The 23326-nt window shown below is 45.3% G+C and overlaps 1 protein-coding gene across 2 annotated transcripts in view; it reads left to right on the forward strand.

The window, feature by feature from the left end:
* The first annotated feature begins 951 nt into the window (after nt 1-951).
* PLCG1 (phospholipase C gamma 1) overlaps nt 952-23326 on the forward strand; it is a 79406-nt gene continuing 57031 nt past the window's right edge. For both annotated transcript variants that reach the window (XM_044297960.1, XM_044297961.1), the window contains exon 1: nt 952-1326. In XM_044297960.1, coding sequence (XP_044153895.1) covers nt 1113-1326 — 214 coding nt within the window. In that variant the 5' untranslated portion in view covers nt 952-1112. The remainder of the gene's footprint in view (nt 1327-23326) is intronic.

Genomic DNA, 23326 nt, shown 5'->3' on the forward strand with positions numbered 1-23326 from the left:
CGTGGCACGCAGTGGTTTTTGTCCAGGTGATTCCCAGCATTCTCTGCCAGAAACCCTGGCTGTATATGTGAAACTAGAGTTATCAAAACTGTTGCCAATAGCAACCAATCAGATTCTACCTTTCATTTTTCAGAGCTGCTTTGGAAAATGAAAAGTGGAATCTGATTGGTTGCTATGGGCAACTAAACCAGTTTCCTTTACACCAGTTTGATAAACGTCCTCCAGTATATTTTTTGTATTAGGGCTCGTTCAGACGACCGCAAAACACGGATACCTTCCGTGTGCATTCCCCATTTTTCTAATTCCCATCCATAGAAATGACTATTCTCATCCGCAATACAGACCAAATTCATCAATTGCATTGGCCACACAGATCCGTGAAAAATACGGATGTGTCCCTGGCCCCGTAGAAATGCCAAGGTCAGTGTGCTGTATGCGGATGGCAAAATCCAGTCTGGTGCATGAGACCTTATACAAGGCGACCATTGCCATATGTCACACTACATGCATAAGGCCTTCCCAGCCGAGCTCCCTCAGGTGGAAGCACATGTAACCCAGCAGTCTGTCTGCTCCATAGGCGAAGTGGAAGGGAAGTCTATCCCTTTAAGAGGCAGTCCCAGTATTGAGGGGGTGTGGAGTCCTGGCTCCAGTTCCTTTCTGCTTTTAATCCCCCTGGAATCTCTATGGATTTCATGTAGCAGGACACTGCAAGGAGGCACTGGGTGGGTATCTGCTGATTCCAGTCTGTGAATCCCCCTGTGAGACACTGGCCATATCTGCAGGATCCCTGCTTGTCCATGTATGCACTGCAGATGTTTGCTTTAGGGGCAAGAGAGATGTGAGGGTCTGCAGGAGGGACACTTCCTCAGATCATGTTCCTGTGATCAGTGCATGCAGAGGAGGAGAAGAAGAGAAGGAGGAGGTGGAAGAGGAGGAGGGTGAGGAGGAGGAGGGAGATCTCAGCTCAGACACAGTTGGCAACAATAGAGAGGGCTGGAAATCATTCTTCCCTGGTCTGATATTGCAGGCAGCAGCACTTGCAGGATTGGATTGTCCTCTCATGGCCTCTGATTTGGATTGTGCCCTCTGAGTAGCCCCCCTGGAGTGGAAGGATGATGGATGCAGGGTCTCTTTTAAATGGCTTTGCCCCTTCTGGGCAGAGTGAAGCTGAGCTGACCCATCTATGCAGAAGCCTGGAGGTTGGCACAGTGATGACCCTCTTTTACTCCAAGAAGTCTCAGAAACCAGAGAGAAGGACGTTCCAAGTGAAGCTGGAGACGCGACAAGTTACATGGAGCAGGGGGGCTGACAAAGTGGAAGGAGCAGGTAAGAGACATGAAACCTACTGTGCGCCTGTTCTTGTTGTACTGCTCACATATGCCTGTGTTACTGTATACGACACCTTACAACATAGCGAATCAAGGTTTCCAAAGGGGCCTAGATGCAGTACAAGTTATTCCATTGTATAAGCCCCCTTAGAGGGTAATGTTAAAATAATAATAATTATATATAATTTTTAAAAAAAAAAATTTTTGTAGTCTTAAAAATGACTTTTGCAGAACGGAACAGCCGGCCCCTAATAGAACAGCCCTATCATTGTCCGTAATGTGGACAATAATAGGACATGTTCAATTTGTTTGTGGAACGGACATGCAGACATACAGAAACGGAATGCACACGGAGTAACTTCCGTTTTTTTTGCGGACCCATTGAAATGAATGGTTCCGCATATGGTCTACAAAAAAAACGGAACGGACACAGAGAAAATATGTTTGGTCCATGAGCCGTGGCCGGTCCGGGAAATATAATCATCACATGGAATGTGTTTCACGGACTGCACGTGTCCGTGTGTCCTTCACAATCTGGTGCAGAATGACCAACTTACTAAATTATTATTTTTTATTGTAAAAGTGTCATCCTTCTAATCATCTTTTCTATACTGTTGGCATCACATTTAGGCCTCATGCACACAACTAAGTATTTTGCGGTCCGCAAACTAATTCCGGTTGTGTGCGCCCCACACCATAGTGGCAGACCATGCAGCTGCTATGAGGTCCAGGGCAAGAGGGGCCCAGTGTTAGTTGGGATAATCTCCTCTTCTACTGGAGGTTAGAACTTGGTCAGGACTCTGCCCTCTAAAGGAACAACTTTTAGCAAATGAGGCAATGGCCCAAGGAACATCGAAAGGGGTCTAGGCGAAAACCCTTCTGTCCTGTGTGGGGGCCGGGTTTAATCCTTGCTATGGTGCCCTTACTTCTCGATGTACCCCACTGCCCGCACACTTTTCTGTTTTGTGCGTCCTGCAGTGCTGTGGAAATGCCTATTCTTGTCAGACAAGAATAGGACATGTTCTATCTTTTTGCGGAGCCGTGGAACGAACATACGGATGCAGATAGCACATGGTGAGCTGTTCGCATCTTTTGCGGCCCCATAGAAATGAATGGGTCCCCATCTGATCATGAGGACTTAGAATGTTACCCAAATGTGTCCCCGGCTTGTGTCTCATATGTAAGGGGCACAGTTTAAGGGCTCATGCACATGACGGTGCAGTGTTTTGCAGTCCACAAATTGCGCAATTTGCTGAACATAACGGGCCGCCTATAGTAGAAATTCCTATTCTTGTCTGCAAAACGGACAAGAATAGGTCATGTTTTGTTCTTTTTGCGGCACACGGCTGGGATGCGGAACCAAACCACGTTTGTGTGCATGAGCCTTAACAGTGTGTGGATGTATGTATATATGTGTGTGTGTATGTATATATATATATATATATATATATGCAGCACTCCATATAATCTCTCTCTCTCTATCTATCTATCTATCTATCTATAGACCATGTCCCACTATTTATTTTTTATTTTAAATTTGCCTATTGATCAATTTGTACTATTATTATACAATTTCCCCCTTAACTTTGGATGATATATGTATCGCACACGGCCTGGGGCACGTTTCTGCTCCTGGTGGAAGTGTACACTGAGTCTGCACAAGTTCTGGGAATAGCTGGATATTTCCCCTGTCTATTTGTGGCTTCCAGGTGTATCCTGGATGTTATTGTCCTGCTTCCACTCCTCACTTAACTCTTACTACACTGGCGGAGCGGATATTGACCAGCAGACCTCTTGTTCTGCGGCCGGGCAGCTAGTCGACAGAGTCCTGGCTGGCTGCTACACCTGGCTAGTTTATTAACTTATTGTATGGCACCAGTAGTCCTATGCAGGTTCTTTGGGGTCCATTTTTGCTCCACTTATATATATTATTGAATATAAGAAGATAATCCAGCAATCTTGGTCAGATCCTATTGGCAAGCTTTAGGCCTTGTTTACTCCTAGGCCCTCAATGGCAGCAGTGGTTTAGCTGAGAACTGCATCACTATATAGCTACAGCACATACTGTACTTTATTACATGCCTTTGAGCACAGTGTGTGTGTATTTTTTGTAGTAGTTTGTATAGAAAACCACATATCAGATTTTATACAGAGGGTTGTTTGATGGGTAATCCGTTAGAAAGCCGTAGTCTACATATACTTTGCTATAACTGTCTTGTCATCCAGAATATCTGATAATCTGCCACCTATCGGGTATCATTGTTGGTGGATTAAAAAAGTTTTACCTTAGGCCGGGTTCACATCACCATTTAGCTTTTGATCCATCACAGAATAAGGGTCCATTCACACGTTCGCAAAACAGACACCGGCCATGTGCGTTCTGCATTTTGCGAACCTCAAATGGCCGGCACTATGATGGAAATGCCTTTTTCTTGTCCGGGGCTGCAGACAAGAATAGGACATGTTCTATTTTTTTTTTTTTTTGCGGGGCCGCGGAACATAAGTGCGGATGCGGACAGCCCACGGGGTGCTGGCCACATCTTTTGCAGCCCCATTGAAAATTAATGGGTCCTCACCCGTTCCGTAAAATTCCGGAACGGACGTGGACCCATTTTTCGGACGTGTAAATGGACCCTAATTAAGATAAAAACTGATCAGGTATTTTGAGCATCAGTTTTGATCAGTTTGTGTCACTTTCGTCAGAGGTCAGTTATATCTGACGGGAGAAAAAGTACTTTGTGCAGGACTTTTTCTGCCATTAAAAATAATGGATCTCTGACGGAAGTGACATAAACTGATCATAACTGATGTGCAAAAAAATGGATCTGTGTTGTGTTTTTTTTTTTACTGTTCTTTTGGATCAGATGAACAGTAAGCTAAACAGTGATGTGAACCCAGCCTTACTTGAAACTGTACAGTTCCGTGTTAGGCTTCTTTCACATATTCGGCGGGCTGTTCCAATGTCGGCTGGACAAAAACTGCTACATGCAGTGGAATTTGTCCTGCCGAAACCTGCCGGATATCTACAGGATCCAATTATAGTAAATGGGGATCCAGATGCGGTGAGCTCCAGTAGCCTGTTCCTTTCCAACACTACTGTGAACTTCGCCTTACCTATAAGGAGAAGGCTTCACCATTAGAACCCTGTAAGGCCTCTTTCACATGAGCGTTACGGATTCTTTCAGGGTCTGTTCAGGAAAGTTCTGTCGGTTTTGTCTGCAATTGCGTTCAGTGTTTTTTTTCCACGCAGCTGCAATCAGTTTTTGGTGTGTTTTTCATGTACGTGAAAAAAGAAAAGAAAAGATTGCAGATGCAATCCGTTTTTCACTGAAGCCCCATTCATTTTATGGAACCAGACCTGCTTTAAAGGCGCAGAATATGGAACATGTTGCGACTTTTTGTTCTCTTCTGAACACAGAAATGATACGTGAAAAACAACGCTCATGTGCGCAAACCCATTGAAATCAATTTGGTCAGGATTCAATCCGGATGCTATGTGCTTGCTTTACGTGTCGCACCCTGACGGGATATGAGGGGTACAAGCCACAGTGGGATGAAATTAGCGAATTGGAACCAAATTGTTCATTGTAAATGGATGTACGACCATTAACAATGAACGGCGAAGAAAAAATGTGGTTGTATTTATTTAATTTGATCCCGCTGCTTGTATGGCCACTCGGTACTCAGCCGCGTCCCAACCGCAGCGCAGCCGCATAGTGTGGCTCTAGTCTTAAGGTGCTGCCTTACACAGTGGGGATAATTTACTAACAGCGGTACGCCAGTTTTTGTCATAAAAAATAAATAAATTGCAAGACCCCATTTTGCGGCTTCACCCCCGGGCGACAAAATTGTGTTGCACGCAGCGTCTTTATGCTGTCTTCGCCACTTCAAGACTTCCGCATGCCTCCGAATGAGGTAAAGTCGGGCCCTTTGTTTTCTACAGGATTTGTATTACAGATTCGGACATCACAAATCTGTAATACGGCCACATGAATGAGGTCTGAGGGGGCTGTTTTTCTCTGAGACCATAGGCCTATTACGCTTTTGAGAAAAAAATGCTATAGCTTCCACATTTGTGTGAAATTAGAAGGTAGTTGTCTAGTCGGGTACATTAAAGGTGCCTGGACGCAACCAATTACATTTCGCCTTTCAATTACAAAGGCCTCTTGAAAAGTGAGAGGTGGAGTCTGATTGGTTGCCATAAGTAACTGCTCCACTTGATCACTTTCCCCAGTTTTGATAAGGCCTCAGTTACAACCGTATCCATTGCATGAGGCCTCCCTTTCTTTTTGATGAATATGCTTTGGAAGATATGCACAAATTAATTTAGGCCTTAGCAGCGTGTCAGACCAGGAGTCGCTCACCTCAGAGCTTGTGAAGGTTTTTGCAGGCAAACCACTAAAAAAAACTAATTTATTTATTTAGTTTTGTCCAAAATGGGTACATCAGACTCCTTTTTATGACATAGGCTGGGTCGTTTGGTCGTCAGGTTCCATTTTGTGTTTGGTCATGACCATAGATAAACATTGCGGCCTAGCTCGGCCTGGGCATGCCACCAGCATCAGCACCTGTTGCTAGGCAATTGCCCAAACTTATTTGGGTTCCCTCTAGAAGGCTGAGTGATTGCTGAAATTGTTAATTTGCCAGTCCATAACAAAAGTAACCAAGTATTAAAGTTATCCCTTATCCACAGGATAGGAGATCAGAAACTGGTGGCTGGGGGGCTGACTGCTGGGACCCCCATTGATCCTGAGAACAGGGGTGCCATGTGTCCTTCCTGATGGAGCTGCAGGCCAAGAATGTGCCCTGCCGCTCCATTCATTCTGTATGGGACTGTGGGAAATAGCTGCCCTTTGATGGGGATATCGGCTTCAGATACCATTGTGCATTAGGTGAGGCTGAGCATTCTCTTACAGAGGATATAAGCAGAACATGGACTCTGTTCCAGCATATGACAGGATGAATCAGTGTCGTAGGAAGCAATGACCTGTCCTCTTTTGGTTTTTATTAGACAAGACGACATGCAGCAATGTCCGAATGTAAAAGGGGAAATCAAACACAGACTTGTGATCCACGGTGGCTTTTTGCTTGCGTCCCTAATGCCTTGAATCTAATCTACCATTAGATGCTTCTAGAGCAGGGATGCCCAACCAGCGGCCTTCCAGCTGTTGCAAAACTACAAATCCCAACATACTCTGATAACTGTAGGCTGTCTGTGCATGATGGGAGTTGTAGTTTGCTGGTTGGGCATCCCTGTTCTAGAGAAAATAAGTTTTCGACACAAATGTAGAAGAGGATTCTTTACTGTAAGAGCAGGGCGACTATGAAACTCTCTGTCTGAGGAGGTGGTGATGGTGAGTTCACTAAAAGAGTTCAAGAGGGGCCTGGATGTATTTCTGGAGTGTAATAATATTACAGGCTATAGCTACTAGAGAGGGGTCGTTGATCCAGGGAGGTATTCTGATTGGAGTCGGGAAGGAATTTTTACCCTTAAAATGAGGAAAATTGGCTTCTAAAATTGATCCAGAGGATTCTCTGGATCAACTTACAGGATAACAGGCTGAACTGGATGGGGAGATATATGTCTTTTTTCAGCCTTAAGCTACTTTCACATTAGCGTTTTTTTATTGTTAGTTTTTTTGCGGATCCGTCATGGATCAGCAAAAACGCTTCTGTTACAATAATACAACCGCATGCATCCATCATGAATGGATCCGGTTGTATTATGTCTTCTATAGCCATGACAGATCCGTCATGAACACCATTGACTTACATTGTGTGTCAGAACGGATCCGTCTTGCTCCGCACCACATGGGGGACAGAAAAACGCTGCTTGCAGCGTTTTCCTGTCCGCGATGGCAACGCAACCAAACGGTACGCAATGCATTTAGGTGCATTCTGTTTCATTCAGTTCAGTTTTGACAATAAATGGGGACAAAACTGAAGCGTTTTCTTCTGCTATGGAGATCCTATGACGGATCTTAATAGCGGAATTGAAATCGCAGATGTGAAAGTAGCCTTACAAACTGTTACCAGTGTTCTCACGATGAATATAAAGAGTTAATCCCAGTAAATATAACTTGTTGGGTCGTCCTTTCTGCCAAGGTGTTGAAAGTTATGTATTTGAAGTGTGTCCCACTATGTATCCCTGCAGGAGTCTCCACCCAGCTTCCCCTGAGGATCAGATCTGCCTAGGTATTTCCCCTAGTGCATGACGAGGTAGACTTGGCCATGTCTATGTGTCAGGGATGGCGGCATTAGTTGTCACCCAGCTTTCTAAGAAACTGATTATTACAATTTTGACAACATGCAAAAATATGACCGCTCTGGTCATTTTTACCCAGCTGACTGTTGGCTAATATCTTGTATTTAACCTCTTACGGACACGCCCTGACGTCCGAGTCCTTAAGGACACAGGGCGTACGGGTACGCCCAGTGTATTTACGAGAACCGGCGGGCGGCGATCGGAACGGGGTGCCTGCTGAAATCATTCAGCAGGCACCCTGTGACAATGTCCTCCGTTTCGGCGATCTCTGCAGATTAACCCCTTCTCTGCCGCGGTCCGCATTGACCGCGACATACAAGTTGTTTGTGGTTGAGGGAGCCCATCGAGTCCCCGCGCTGCTGTGGCGGGGACCCGATGGGTTAGAAGACAGCCCGATGCGGTGCAAAGGCTTCCCATTGCCTTGCATGGCATCAGGACCTGCCTTCTACGGGAGCCGAGGAGATCCAGCCTCAGGCTGGGTCTCCTAGGCAACCTGTTAGTGTATGACTCGGTGTTATACACTAACAGGCAATGCATTACAATACAGATATATTGTAATGCATTGCAGAGGGGATCAGACTCCCAAAAGCTGAAGTCCCAGAGTGGGACAGAAATAAAGTTAAAAAAAAATGTAAAAAAAAGGGTTTTGACAAAAAAAATAATTCAGTTTCAAGTAAAAAAAAAAAAACGCCCCTTTCCCCTAATTTAATAATATAAAAAAAAAGATTAGATATTGCCGCGTCTGTAACGGCAGGCTCTATATATATTGTATATTATATATCACACGATCCACCCCGTCCGATTGACACCATAATAAAAATAAAAATAGTGTAAAAAAAAATGCCATTTTTGTCACCTTACATCACTAAAAGTGCAACACTAAGGCCTCTTTCAGACGGGCATTGCGGAAACACCCGCGGTTTTTCCGCGCGAGTGCAAAACATTGTGAGGGCTCTTTCACACTTGCGTTGTCCGGATCCGGCGTGTACTCCACTTGCCGGAATTACACGCCGGATCCGGAAAAACGCAAGTGAACTGAAAGCATTTGAAGACGGATCAGACTTCAAAATGCGTTCAGTGTTACTATGGCAGCCAGGACGCTATTAAAGTCCTGGTTGCCGTAGTAGTAGTGGGAAGCGGGGGAGCGGTATACTTACAGTCCGTGCGGCTCCCGGGGCGCTCCAGAATTACGTCAGAGCGCCCCATGCACATGGATGACAACCATGCGATCACGTCATCCATGCGCATGGGGCGCCCTGATGTCACTCTGGAGCGCCCCGGGAGCCGCACGGATGGTAAGTATACTGCTCCCCCGCTCCCCACTACACTTTACCATGGCTGCCAGGACTTTAGCGTCCCGGCAGCCATGGTAACCATTCAGAAAAAGCTAAACGTCGGATCCGGCAATGCTGTAGTCAATTCTGACTACAAAATGCAAGGTAAAATAGTGATGGAGGGGTTAAAAAAAAAAAACAAAAAAAAAAAAACTCGCCTTAGTCCACTTGATCGCGTAGCCCGGCATCTCTTCTGTCTCCTTTGCTGAACAGGACCTGTGGTGAGCATTCATTGCAGGAACAGGACCTGTGGTGACGTCACTCAGGTCATCACATGATCCATCACCATGGTAAAAGATCACAGGTCCTGTTCAGCAAAGGAGACAGACGAGATGCCGGGCAGCGCGATCAAGTGGACTAAGGTGAGGTACATTTTTTAAAATATTTTTTTTAACCCCTCCAGGTCTATTTTACTATGCATTCTATATTCAGAATGCTATTATTTTCCCTTATAACCATGTTATAAGGGAAAATAATAATGATCGGGTCTCCATCCCGATCGTCTCCTAGCAACCGTGCGTGAAAATCGCACCGCATGTGCACTTGCTCGCGGATTCTTGCGATTTTCACGCAACCCCATTCATTTCTATGGGGGCCTGCGTTACGTGAAAAACGCACAAAATAGAGCATGCTGCGATTTTCACGCAATGCATAAGTGATGCGTGAAAATCACTGCTTATGTGAACAGCCCCATAGAAATGAATGGGTCGGTATTCAGTGCGGGTGCAATGCGTTCAACTCGCGCATCGCATCCGCGCGGAATACTCGCCCGTGTGAAAGGGGCCTAAGCGATCAAAAAGACGTAGGCCCCCCAAAATAGTACCATTCTAACCGTCACCTCATCCCGCAAAAAAATAAGCCCCTACATAGGACAATCGCCCAAAAAATAAAAAACTATGGCTCTCAGACTATTGAGACACTAAAACATGATTTATTTATTAGTGTAAATAAAAAAAAGTAGACATATTAGGTATCGCAGCCTCCGTAAAAACCTTCTCTATAAAAATATCACATGACCTAACCCCTCAGGTGAACACGTTAAAAAAATAATAATATTTAAACGGTGTCAAAAAGCCATTTTTTTTGTCTCCTTACATCACAAAAAGTGTAATACCAAGCGATCAAAAAATCATAGGCCCCTGCACACGAAGGTGTGCTTCCCGTTGCATTTGCGGATCCGCAATATACCGGTGCATTCTGCATCACGTATGCAAACCCATTCACTTGAATGGGTCTGCAAATCCGGAGATACGGAACCCTACGGCAGCACTACGGAGTTCGTGGTGTTTCGTCCCGTACGTCCGTTCCGCAAAAAGATGGAACATGTCCTATCTTTTTGCGAAACGGCTGGATCGCGGACCCATTAAAGTGAATGGGTCCGCGATCCGCTGCGGCTGCCCCACGAGCTGTGTTCGTGCATTGCGGCCCGCAGCACGACCACGGGGTGCACACATATGGCCATATGCACACATATGGCCATATGCACCCTAAAATAGTACCAATCAAACGGTCATCTTATACCGAAAAAAATTAGCCCATACATAAGACAGCCGCCCAAAAAATAAAAATAAATATGGCTTTGAGAACATTTTCTAAAATGCTTTATTGTATAAAACTGAAACAACAACAAAAAGTAGTCATATTTAGTATTGTCGCGTCCGTAACAACCTCCTCTATAAAAATAGCTCATGATCTAACCTGTCAGATGAACGTTGTAAATAAGAAAAAATAAAAACTGTGCCAACACAGCTATTTTTTGTTACCTTGCCTCACAAAAAAATTTAATATAGAGCAACCAAAAATCATCGGTACCCTAAAATAGTACCAACAGAACTGCAACCTTATCCCATAGTTTCCAAAATGGGGTAACTTTTTTTGGGGAGTTTCTACTCATGGGGCGCATCAGGGGGTCTTCAAATGTGACATGGCAAGTTAAAATTATCCCAGTGAAATCTGCCCTCCAAAAACCATATGGTGTTCCTATCCTTTTGCGCCCTGCCGTGTGCCCGTAAAGCAGTTTGCGACCACATATGGGGTGTTTCTGTAGACTACAGAATCGGGGCAATAAATATTCAGTTTAGTTTGGCTGTTAATCCTTGATTTGTTATCGGAAATCTATTTTTTTTTGTTGCTGATTTTCCATTTTAATAAAGTGAAATTCTGAAATTTCATCTCCATTTTCCATTAATTCTTGTGGAACACCTAAAGGGTTAACAACGTTTGTAATGGTGTAGTTTCTAAAATGGGGTCATTTTTTTGGGGTGGTTTCTATTATGTAAGCCTCACAAAGTAACTTCAGACCTGAACTGGTCTTTAAAAAGTGGGTTTTGGAAATTTTCGGAAAAATTGCAAGATTTGCTTCTAAACTTCTAAGCCTTGTAACGTCCCCAAAAACTAAAATGGCATTCCCAAAATGAGCCAAACATGAAGTAGAACATCTCAGAATGGCCTTGATAAGTAAAACCGTTTTAAAGTTATTCACACATAAGATTTGCAAAAAATGGCCTGGTCCTTAAGGGGTTAAAGGATTTTTTCCACCATTATTACTTATACACAACATGCCCAGCACAGGTTTGGTCAGGGAGTGCCAACCATTGGAAGCCGGACAAATCATGACATTAAAATTGTGAACCAGGCGGCTGTACCCTTTAATCTCAGTCTGGTTTCGAGTGGTTTCTTGCCCTGATTATAGGGTTAATGACTCAAACTAATTGCATCATAGATCACCCCCCTCATTTAAAAACAATTATGCTTTGACACATAAAGATATAGAGACAGTTCACTGTACCTCACCAGTATAAGGGTCCATTCACATGTCTGCAATTTCGTTGCGCATTTTGCGGAACGGAATTGCGGACCGATCCATTTCTATGGGGCAGCACGATGTGCTACCCGGATCCGGAATTGGGGATCCGCACTTCCGGGTCCGCATTTCCGATCCCGAAAAATATAGAACATGTCCTATTCTTGTCCGCAATTGCGGACAAGAATAGGCATTTTCTATTAAGTGCCGGCGATGTGCGGAACGCACCTCTCCGATGTCCGTGTTTTGCGGATCCACACACATGGACGTGTGAATGGACCCTTATACTAATAATATGTAATATATTTTTCACTCCAAACTTATGGGGCATTTTACAAGTCTTTGTTGTATGAAGACACTACCCTTTGTTCCTTTCATACCTCGGAGAGATGCCGGTGTGTGTTTCCATGCATTACTGGGACAGGTAGGTACCTTGAGGCCTGCACACAGTAGCTAAATATGTGGCGCTGCTTCTCTGTAACGCCCATAAACTTTAAAGGGGTCGGCTCGCCAACGACAATTATCACCTATCCGCTGTGATCAGTTGGGGGTAGGTGATTACTGCTATTTGTTCCTCAATCCCAGGCTATAAAGCCACAAAATTGCCACATGGAGACAATGGCACCCTTCAAATTGCATAACTTAACACTACCACCTCTTAGTTGGAATAGAATAGCCGCAATGCTTTATTAAGGGATATAATAAATAATTTTATAAATAAAATCAGCATCAATAAATTAATAAACCATCATAACCATTAAAGAAATACCGACATCCACTCAAACACTGAGTGATACAGCCCCTCTAATAAAGCAAAGCGACATTGCAAAATAAGGGAAGGGTGGGCGGGGCGACGAATCCGGTCTTCTTAAACTGCCCCAGAAGCGCTGCCAGACCCACAATTTAAAAGCAACATCTTTCCCGACGCAGGCCAGAAGGCGAATGAGGGAGCGGTATTCTCCCCCAGCAACCGCTTCCACCAATCAGCGCCGGGTCTTCGGCTGCTTAAAAACATCTTGCTGAAACCGGTCCCAGGTAAATTACCTCAGGTAAATCTGAAAAATAAAAGCGGGAAAACGAGCAGGGGGCGGGGAGGGGGATAGAGAGAGAGCGAAACGCAATATATACATATTTTTTTACTATATAGTCTATTGAAAGCATTTCTCTTAAAGGGAACCGTCACCGGGAGTTTGTGTATAGCGCTGAGAACATGGGTTGCTAGATGACCGCTAGCACATCCGCAATACCCAGTCCCCATAGCCCTGTGTGCTTTTATTGTGTAAAAATCCGATTTGATACATATGCAAATGAACCTGAGATGAGTCCAGAGTGAAGGAGCCCAGCACCGCTCGGATCCTCAGAATCTCCTCCTTGCTCCCCGACGTCAGAAAGCTAGAGTGCCGAAATCTCGCAATGCGTGAGCTAGCACATGCACAGTGTCGTTTGTTCCTTCCCTGTGCTGGCATCAGCCTCAGAGAACGAACTGCGCATGTGCTAGCTCGCACATCGCGAGATTACAGAGCTCTAGCTTTCTAACGTCGGGGAGTAAGGAGGAGATTCTGAGCATGCGGGGCGGTGCTGGGCTCCTTCACGCTGGACTCATCTCAGGGACAGGACTCATCTCAGGTTAATTTGCATATATATCAAATCGTTTTTATTTTACACAATAAAAGCACACAGAGCTATGGGGACTTGGTATTGGGGATGTGCTAGCGGCCATCTAGCAACCCATGTCCTCCGCTCTATACACAAAATCCTGGTGACAGGTTCGCTTTAACCCTGAAATTAGTGGTATATCTCTGGGTTATCGAACCAATTTCCAAATAATGAGGTTTGACCACTGTGCCCACCACCGATTACTGGAATTTTAAACTAGGGACTAAAGGTCCTTTTACATTGGGCCGATATATCAGGCAAAACTAAACGTTCCCAATAATTGCCTGATGGTGAGAGGAGATATGGACTGCAGCCAATCGCTTCCCACATCGGTCACCTGCTCCCCTTGCGTCACGAACCATTTGACATAATGCTAGAAGAGCAAGTCACTGCTGTGGCCCCATTAAGTTTACATCCTGGGAGCTCAGTGGAGTAGCCAAGGGTGGGAAGAGAAGGAGTGGGGAACCTTGTCTTCATAGGTTTGACAACCCTCTTCACCTCCCTCCCCCAAAGGTACAGAACACTTTTAAGGCCCTGATTGAAATCTGTCTTCACATTCCTCTGTTTGCGTAAAGGTAACAGTCCATGTTCCAAATATATAAAAGTGGCTCACAGCATACAACGATAAATGAGGCCAAAAACCAACGTACTTCATAGGAACACTCACAAAACAACTGGATTTCAGATACTTAACAGGCGCAGAAGATACCACTGAGCTGTCGCAGATTATTGATAAATTTGTCTTTTAAGTAAAATGACAGAAAAGTCGCAAAATAAAGACAGTGCATTTGTGTTTTTGCGTTTGTATCTGTATTTCGCCATAGCAATGTGCACCTGCATACAGGGTTGTGCTGATTGAACCCCCCACATTTTTTTTCTTTGTAGTATATATTGGAGGTGTGGCGATCTCCATGCAGTCATGCACACCTGACCAGTTGGTCTGCCCTGGAGGCTGGTTTTAAAGTCAGTATAAAACTGAGTCTGCTTATATAGCACCTACCAGTAGCCATTTGGCTCCAGGAGAAGTATATAGTGGGCTCAGCATGCATGTTGGTACTTGCGTCCCTTGATCCGATGAAAGCTGTAATGGCACCGGACGGGGTTAAAAGCAGAGTGTGCTTGGCGTGCATGCTGTACCTGCGCTCCCTGGACTTTGTGTGGCTGTCATGGCCCATAACAGGTAGGAACTAGTGTTAGGGACGACTCATGGAGACGGCCTTGACGTGGTAAGTGGCTTATTACGCTATGGCCAAAATGTACACCAATGCCTCATTCAACATCCAGCATAGAGGCAGGGCAGAGTGCTGGTTGCAGAGTGCGATTGCATTTGTGTTTTTGCGTTTGTATCTGTATTTCGCCATAGCAATCTGCACCTGCATACAGGGTTGTGCTGATTGAACCCCCCCCCCACATTTTTTTTTCTTTAAAGACAAGATCTGTTTGATAAATCGGGGTCTAAATCATCATGTGTGCAGCCTAGTAAATTAAAGGTGACTGGTGACATCCTTGCAGCACTGGGTTCCTGGATTTGGGTCTGACTTGGGCAACATCTACGTACGGCGGTTGCATTGTCTCCCCGTATTCCTGTTGGTCACCCTAAGGCCTCATACACACAACCGTATTTTTGGTCTGTGTCCAACCCACGTTTTTTTTTGTGGATCGCACACGGACTCCATTTCCATGGGTCTGCAGAAAAAATAATTAACAGCACACGGATGTTCCCGGGCTGCAAATTATAGAACCTGTGCTATTCCTGACTGTTTTGAGGGATGCACGCAGGCCGTATCCGTATTTTGCGGATTTGCGGACCACAAAACTGATACAGTTGTGTGCAGGAGGCCTAATACAGCATATGTCAGCAATCATTCTTCTGCTAGTCCCTAGGTGTCCGCATCATCTGAAGACACAAGGCACTTCTGCTACATCGACCGGTGGGATGAATACGGTATTATTCTGTCTGCTACACATTGTACTGTTTAGGAAACAAGGTTTTGGGTTCTGGGTGTTTAGGCAATAGACGTGTTTCTGTGTGCGTTACTCTTGCTTTGTGTGCCTAGAGGGCTACATTGGCAGCTTAGATGAAAACGCGCTGACTGCTGTTTCCTGTTTAAAGGCCATTTCGGCGGGGGGCACGGAGTTTGTTGATAGGATCAACGAGTTGCTCCTGCCAGTACATTATGATCTTGTGAGGGGCGCTTTGCATTCTTTATCTTTTAAGAACATGACATTTTCACATTCCTCTTCAATGACCGCTTACAAATACAAGAATTCTTTTTAAAGTGAAACTCTGGGGTGAAAGCAATGTGGCCTTGTTGCGCATTCCAGCCAATCACAGTGCAGCTTTTATTTTTATTTTTTATTTCTTGAGATTAGTTGCTTTGGACAAGGTCGGGTTTTCAGTTTTGATAGATGAGGTCCTTTGTACCTAATGTCTTGCGTTTTCACGTCATCTTGTAAGCAGGATGTCAGTTTGCAGTCAGTTAATAGAGTATTACTTCTATCTTTAAAAGCTTTGGACACCTTCGGGGCATTTTTTTTTTTTTATGATTGCATCTTACACAATTTGGGTTAAAAATCATATTTTTAATTGGTCTTTATTAACCCTTTAACGCATAATGCAGCGGGCTGCTGCGGTGAGCTCGCGCCATACAAGGCTTAGCAGGCACCTGGCGCAATGACGGGGAACAGCAATCGCACCGAACCCATTATTTAACCCCTCTGATTCCGTGATCAACATTGATTACAGCATCTGTGAGGTAAGGCGAAGGGATGCGGCTCCCTCTGCCTTCCGATCAGAGTCTCTGCAGTGAAATTGCAGGATTCGGATCAGTTACTATGACAGCCTGGGGCCTGCTGAGGCTTCCCTGGGCCGTCATAGTAACCTTCCTGCTAATCTGTGCACAAGCCAGAGCTCAGCAGGGAGCATGTCAAAATCCTATTCACCCTAATAGATCTCTACCTTGATGTCAATACCCCAAAAACCTTTAAAAAAAGTATTTAAATAAAAAGTAATAAAATAAACTCTCTTGAGATTGTGAATTGAGATGTATACCTGACAGCGCGACCACCTTTTGTATAAAGACCCCAAAAACCTTGGCAGAATTATTATTTATATATTTTTTTCCCCACAAAGATTTTTTTATTTTATTTTTTATCCCCATTTTCCAATACAAAACATGGTAAATTAAATAGTGCCATTAAAAAAAAATGCATCTTGTCCCACAAAAAATAAGCCCTCATTTGGCTATGTGAGCAGAAAAATTTAAAAGTTAAGGCTATTGGGGGGGAATAAAAAATTAAAATGGGCCCGGTCTTCAAGGGGTTAAAAATGTTCAGTTGTTTCTGAGATACAAGGGTTAAAGTTTTTTTTTTTTGACTCTTGGTAACAGATGACCTTTCCTCTGAGAAGACCCTCTGCTCTCAAACAGCTGATCGGCAGGGGTCTTGAGGAGTCCTACTCCCACCAAACAGATGTTGTTGACCTATCCAGAGGATAGATCATCAGTTACAAAAAGTCGAATAACCCTTTTAACCCTTTGTATGTAAGAAACGGCTGAACATTTTAGATAAAGACCAATAAAAAATAATTTCTATCCCAAAGTTGGTAAAATGCTATAAAATATATATATATATATATATATATATATATATATATATATATATATATATATAAAAAAAAGCATCCCAAGGTGTGCATAGCCTTAAAATTCAGAGGCTGTACACACCTAGTCCTAGTCACATACATTAGGATTTTGTTCCAGTGTCACCCTCTAACCAGTGGCTGTATGACGTGTAAGGCTACATTCACACAACAGCAAAATAAAATCAAAAACCTTGCCTCAAACAACGGCAGCATATCGCTAGGATATGCCACTAATGTCAGATGGATGCAGGTCCCATCGGTGGGAACTGCACTAATCTCTAGAACAGAGCTTTGAAAGTGAACAAGAGGGCACCGCATGTGCATGACCACCCTCCATTCAATGCTATGAGAGTGACGAGCATTGGCTTATCTATTTTCGGCTGTTCTATAGAAGTAAATGGAGTGGTGACAGTGCTTGTGCGGTGCTCTCCCCATTAATTTCTATAGGACTTCTGAAAATAAACTAGCGTACCGCTCGGCCGTTTTTGGCACTCCTGTAGAAATTAATGCAGGGCGGTGTGGGACCTGCACCTGACATTGTTTGAGGTGAGACAACCCCATTAAAAACGGTGACCCTTAGACTGCAATGGTTCTGAAAATGGCCGTTACACAGCCATTTTGCACTGATTTGTGAATGTACCCTAAGGGTTTGAAGGGAGTAGCACTTCAAGTGTTCAACCACCATTCCAGTCAAACTCCTTTGCCGCAGGTAAGGAAGAATGGTGAGACTCAGTTCCCCAATTGTAGTGACCATTGGGGTTCCCAGCGATCATTATCTTTCCTGAGAATCCTGTTTTACTCGTCTACGAAATTTATTGGCTTAGGCTAGGTTCATATTTGTGGCTGATGTTCTGACAGGAGCCCCCATCGCAGATTCCAGCAAAAGAACCTAGCCTTATTCACCTTTTTCAGTCAGTGCCTTTTGTGGGTAATATCTAATAGCTTCTGAGAAAGCATAAGTAACTAAACAGGACTTCAGATTCTTATGTACACGATGGTTTCTAAAGAAAAGCGAGTATCATGTCTGAGATGATCTCTCACTCGTGTCTTTACCTCCATGGATGTCTGCACATTCATTTAGGAACACTTTTGTCATGACTCATGGAGGTGACACACCTCTCGCCCCATGCATGGTCACACATTCCAGAAGTATCTTCACCGCCCGTCAGGCCTAATGATTTATTTGACGTGCAGTCATATCATTTTTGTATTGAATTCATTTGAGCTGCATAATGCATGTCATCATCCCGAGCTGAGCAGCGGTATGGTCCATGGAGGTATGAGCACCTTCATACGTTCAGAAGGACTTGGCCACTTCTGGGCGGACTCTGGAGTCGTGCCGTAATTCATCTGTTTATGTGTTTGTGGCAATGGCTGTAGTACTGGAGTAAAAGGCCCTATTCACTGTGGTGTAGTCTATAAATCGTGGTTTCCTGTTTGTGCGGGGATCATAATAAATATATTTTAAGAGGGATGAATAGGTGTTAAACTTGTCTGCACTCAGTGGGCATAACTCCCCCTTGCAGTCGCCAATATTTCTGTATATAAAAAAAGCTGTAGCGTTGGCGATTTATGTACTAGTAGAGCGACCCTTTAAGGTAAGGCTCAGGTTTGCGAATATTTCCATATCGCTATATATTTTAAGACATTCCTAAAATCCCGCAGTTTGCGCACTGGCCACTAAACCTAATTATAGGACCCACTTCTTGGTCTGTACAGATCAATTTTCTCCTTACATAATCACCACAGGCATGATTACAATGACAGATATTACCTGTCTATAGATAACACAGGATCCACCATTCACTATAGGTGATATCACAGCTTATCTACTCCCTTCTGACCTCTGTACTGATCACAGAGCATGCCTAGAAAATTTTCCCAAAGAAATCGATAAGTCCCCTCCTGACCTTTGTGTCTATGGCCCATGGTGGCTGCTGTAAAGCATATCTCTAAATGCTGTTAAGAACAGCTCAGGCAAGATGGCCGCCCCCATAATCACATACCTCCCAACCATCCCGGATCCAGTGGGACATTCTTGGATTTCAGTGGCTGTTTTGTGATCCCGGAACGGCTGGGGTATGTCCCGTTCTCAGCTGAATGTTATGGTGAAGCAGGGAGCCATCATTTAGTTGCCGGCGCTCCACAGCAGGAGCACGATACCCTCACACATCGCTCTGCTGATCTGTGTAGGAGGAGCGGGGTAGGCCGGGAATCAGCATCTGCACCTCCTACACAGCAGCACGATGTGTGGTGTGACAGTATCCTGCTGCTGTGGGGAGTACAGGGTGAGCTGCCCTCATCGAAGGAACTTTGGTGAGCATTTACTGTTTGTTTGTTTTTTGTTTTTGTTTTTTTACTTCCTCTGAAGGGGGCACATAGCTGGCCATAGCAACTGTGAAGGGGGCACATAGCTGGCCGTAGCAACTGTGAAGGGGGCACATAGCTGGCCGTAGCAACTGTGAAGGGGGCACATAGCTGGCCGTAGCAACTGTGAAGGGGGCACATAGCTGGCCGTAGCAACTGTGAAGGGGGCACATAGCTGGCCGTAGCAACTGTGAAGGGGGCACATAGCTGGCCGTAGCAACTGTGAAGGGGGCACATAGCTGGCCGTAGCAACTGTGAAGGGGGCACATAGCTGGCCGTAGCAACTGTGAAGGGGGCACATAGCTGGCCGTAGCAACTGTGAAGGGGGCACATAGCTGGCCGTAGCAACTGTGAAGGGGGCACATAGCTGGCCGTAGCAACTGTGAAGGGGGCACATAGCTGGCCGTAGCAACTGTGAAGGGGGCACATAGCTGGCCGTAGCAACTGTGAAGGGGGCACATAGCTGGCCGTAGCAACTGTGAAGGGGGCACATAGCTGGCCGTAGCAACTGTGAAGGGGGCACATAGCTGGCCGTAGCAACTGTGAAGGGGGCACATAGCTGGCCGTAGCAACTGTGAAGGGGGCACATAGCTGGCCGTAGCAACTGTGAAGGGGGCACATAGCTGGCCGTAGCAACTGTGAAGGGGGCACATAGCTGGCCGTAGCAACTGTGAAGGGGGCACATAGCTGGCCGTAGCAACTGTGAAGGGGGCACATAGCTGGCCGTAGCAACTGTGAAGGGGGCACATAGCTGGCCGTAGCAACTGTGAAGGGGGCACATAGCTGGCCGTAGCAACTGTGAAGGGGGCACATAGCTGGCCGTAGCAACTGTGAAGGGGGCACATAGCTGGCCGTAGCAACTGTGAAGGGGGCACATAGCTGGCCGTAGCAACTGTGAAGGGGGCACATAGCTGGCCGTAGCAACTGTGAAGGGGGCACATAGCTGGCCGTAGCAACTGTGAAGGGGGCACATAGCTGGCCGTAGCAACTGTGAAGGGGGCACATAGCTGGCCGTAGCAACTGTGAAGGGGGCACATAGCTGGCCGTAGCAACTGTGAAGGGGGCACATAGCTGGCCGTAGCAACTGTGAAGGGGGCACATAGCTGGCCGTAGCAACTGTGAAGGGGCACATAGCTGGCCGTAGCAACTGTGAAGGGGGCACATAGCTGGCCGTAGCAACTGTGAAGGGGGCACATAGCTGGCCGTAGCAACTGTGAAGGGGGCACATAGCTGGCCGTAGCAACTGTGAAGGGGGCACATAGCTGGCCGTAGCAACTGTGAAGGGGGCACATAGCTGGCCGTAGCAACTGTGAAGGGGCACATAGCTGGCCGTAGCAACTGTGAAGGGGGCACAAAGGGGGAATAATTACTATGTTGGGGCCTTTAAGGGGACTGGGAGTGTATAGTAATGTTTGAGGCGTGGCCTAGTATGAAAAAAAATTGCCGCGGCACGCAATATTGTCCCTCTGCGTTTAAAAAAAATTGGGAGGTATGTAATCATATACAGAAAATATATATGTAGTCACACATCCCTGACTTTCCACTGCCCATGGGTCAGTGGTAAAACCACGGAGACATGCACCATTTTGGTTGGTGATGCGGACACACCCATTGAAGCCTGGGTCTGTGAAAACCACTCACACAGCACAGATGGCATCATGGTAGGAGATGTTCTGGAAATGAATTTTCAGTTTAGCAGGAAAAAACTGAGAGGAAAAAACTGACAAAACACAGATACTTCACAGATGTTATCATGGAAGGCCGTATACTGGTCTCTTCTCGGGTGGAGGAGAGGCTTTTGGTGCTTCTCCTACATCTGCACCTCTTATAGCTACGACCCGAATTGTAATATGCTGATAGTCTTTGCAACAGTTCCAGCTCGCAGAATACAGGCTGCTGTAAACCAGAAACACGTGGCCTCAGACTAAGGGTGCATTCACATAACGGTAAGTGTTTTGCGGCCCGCAAATTGCAGATCTGCCCAACACTGATACGACCGTGTGCATTCTGCATTTTGCAGACTGCACATGGCCAGCCCTATGATAGAAATGCCTATTCTTGTCCACAATTTTGGACAAAAATAGAGCATGTCCTATCGTTATTGCGGGGCCGTGGAACAAAGAACTGATGCGGACAGCACACGGTGTACTGTCCGCATCTTTTGTGGCCGAACTGAAATAATTGGGGCCGCATCCATTCCGCAATTTTGCGGAACGGATGCGGACCCATTCATATGGTCGTGTGAATGTACCCTTAGGCCTCTTTCAGACGGGCGTCGCGTGTGAGGGCCGGATAGGATACGGGTGCATCGCAGGAAAATACGTGATTTTTCCTCACGAGTGTAAAGCGTTTTAAAATTAAAATCACCTCATCCACTTGTTTGCGCAGCCCGGCTTCTCTTCTTTCTTCTTCTTTGATGACCTGGGAGGAAAAGGACCTTTGGTGACGTCACTGTGCTCATCACATGGTCCATCACCATAGTGATGGACCATGTGATGAGTGCAGTGACGTCACCAAAGGTCCTTTTCCTCCCAGGTCATCGAAGAAGAAAGAAGACGAGCCGGGCTGCGCAAACAAGTGGATGAGGCGAGTTTAATTATTATTATTTTTAACCCCTCCATCCCTATTGTACTATGCATTCTGTATTAAGAATGCTATTATTTTCCCTTATAACCATGTTATAAGGGAAAATAATAATGGTCGGGTCTCGATCCTCGCCTAGAAACCATGTCTGAAAATCGCACCGCATCTGCACTTGCTTGCGGATGCTTGCGATTTTCACGCAGCCCAATTAACTTCTATGGGGCATGCGTTGCGTGAAAAACGCACGATATAAAGCATGCTGTGATTTTCACGCAATGCACAAGTGATGCGTAAAAATGCACAGCCCCATTAGAGTGAATGCGTCCGCATTCGGTGCCGGTGCAATGCGTTCACCTCACGCATTGCACCCGCGCATAAAACTCGCCTGTGTGAAAGGGGCCTTAGGTTCATGCACACGATGGGCTGGGACCTATTCATTATAATGGGGCCACAAAAAATGTGGCCAGAACGCTCTCTGCATCCGTATGTCTGTTCTGCGGCCCTGCAAAAAAAAAGATGATGTCCTATTCTTGTTTGTTTTGTGGACAAGGATGGGACTAAATAAAAAAAATTGCTGGCTTTCACACACCTGGGATCCATGTTTTGCGGACCACAAAGCTGATATGGGAGGCGCAAAGAAGTATTATAGCAGTTCTGGTTATGTCCATACATTGATAAATAGAAACTATTCCTTCACTGTGCATCCAACCTATCAAGACACAGTCCCTGATCTCTGGAACTGAATTTCACCGAGGATCACATTACTTGGACTTGCTCTTTTTAATTCACTTGTATTCCCATCTACCAGTCTCCCACCAATCTGACATTTATGACTTGTCTAAAGGCCTAAGGCCTCCGTTCCGGTTTTTGCGTTTCAATGGATCCGCAAAAAAAAAAAAAACGTGCCTTCAGTTTCCATATTTCCGTTCCGTTCAAGCATAGAACATGTCCTATTATTGCCCGCAAATAACAATCCGTGGCTCCATTCAAGTCAATGGGTCTGCAAAAAAAAAATGGAATGCATCCGTATGTCTTCCGTATCCGTTCCGTTTTTGCGAAAGCATCTATTGAAAATGTTATGCCCAGCCCAATTTTTTAATGTACTAACTGTTTAAACATCATTGTATGCTTCTGTTTCTGTTTGTGATCCGCAAAACACGGATCACAAACGGAACGGCAGAACGGAAGCGGAAACACTACTGAAACAAAAAATTTAAAAACAGACTGCAAAATACAAAAAAAAGCCATACGATAGTGTGCAGCAAAGTGTATGAGGTTAGACAAATAGCTTTTTTTCCTCCGTGCGGGAATTGACCTGCCGTGTAGATTGAGGGTACTTTCACACTT

This window comes from Bufo gargarizans, chromosome 6, assembly GCF_014858855.1.
Source record: "Bufo gargarizans isolate SCDJY-AF-19 chromosome 6, ASM1485885v1, whole genome shotgun sequence".
Taxonomy (NCBI): Eukaryota; Metazoa; Chordata; class Amphibia; order Anura; family Bufonidae; genus Bufo; species Bufo gargarizans.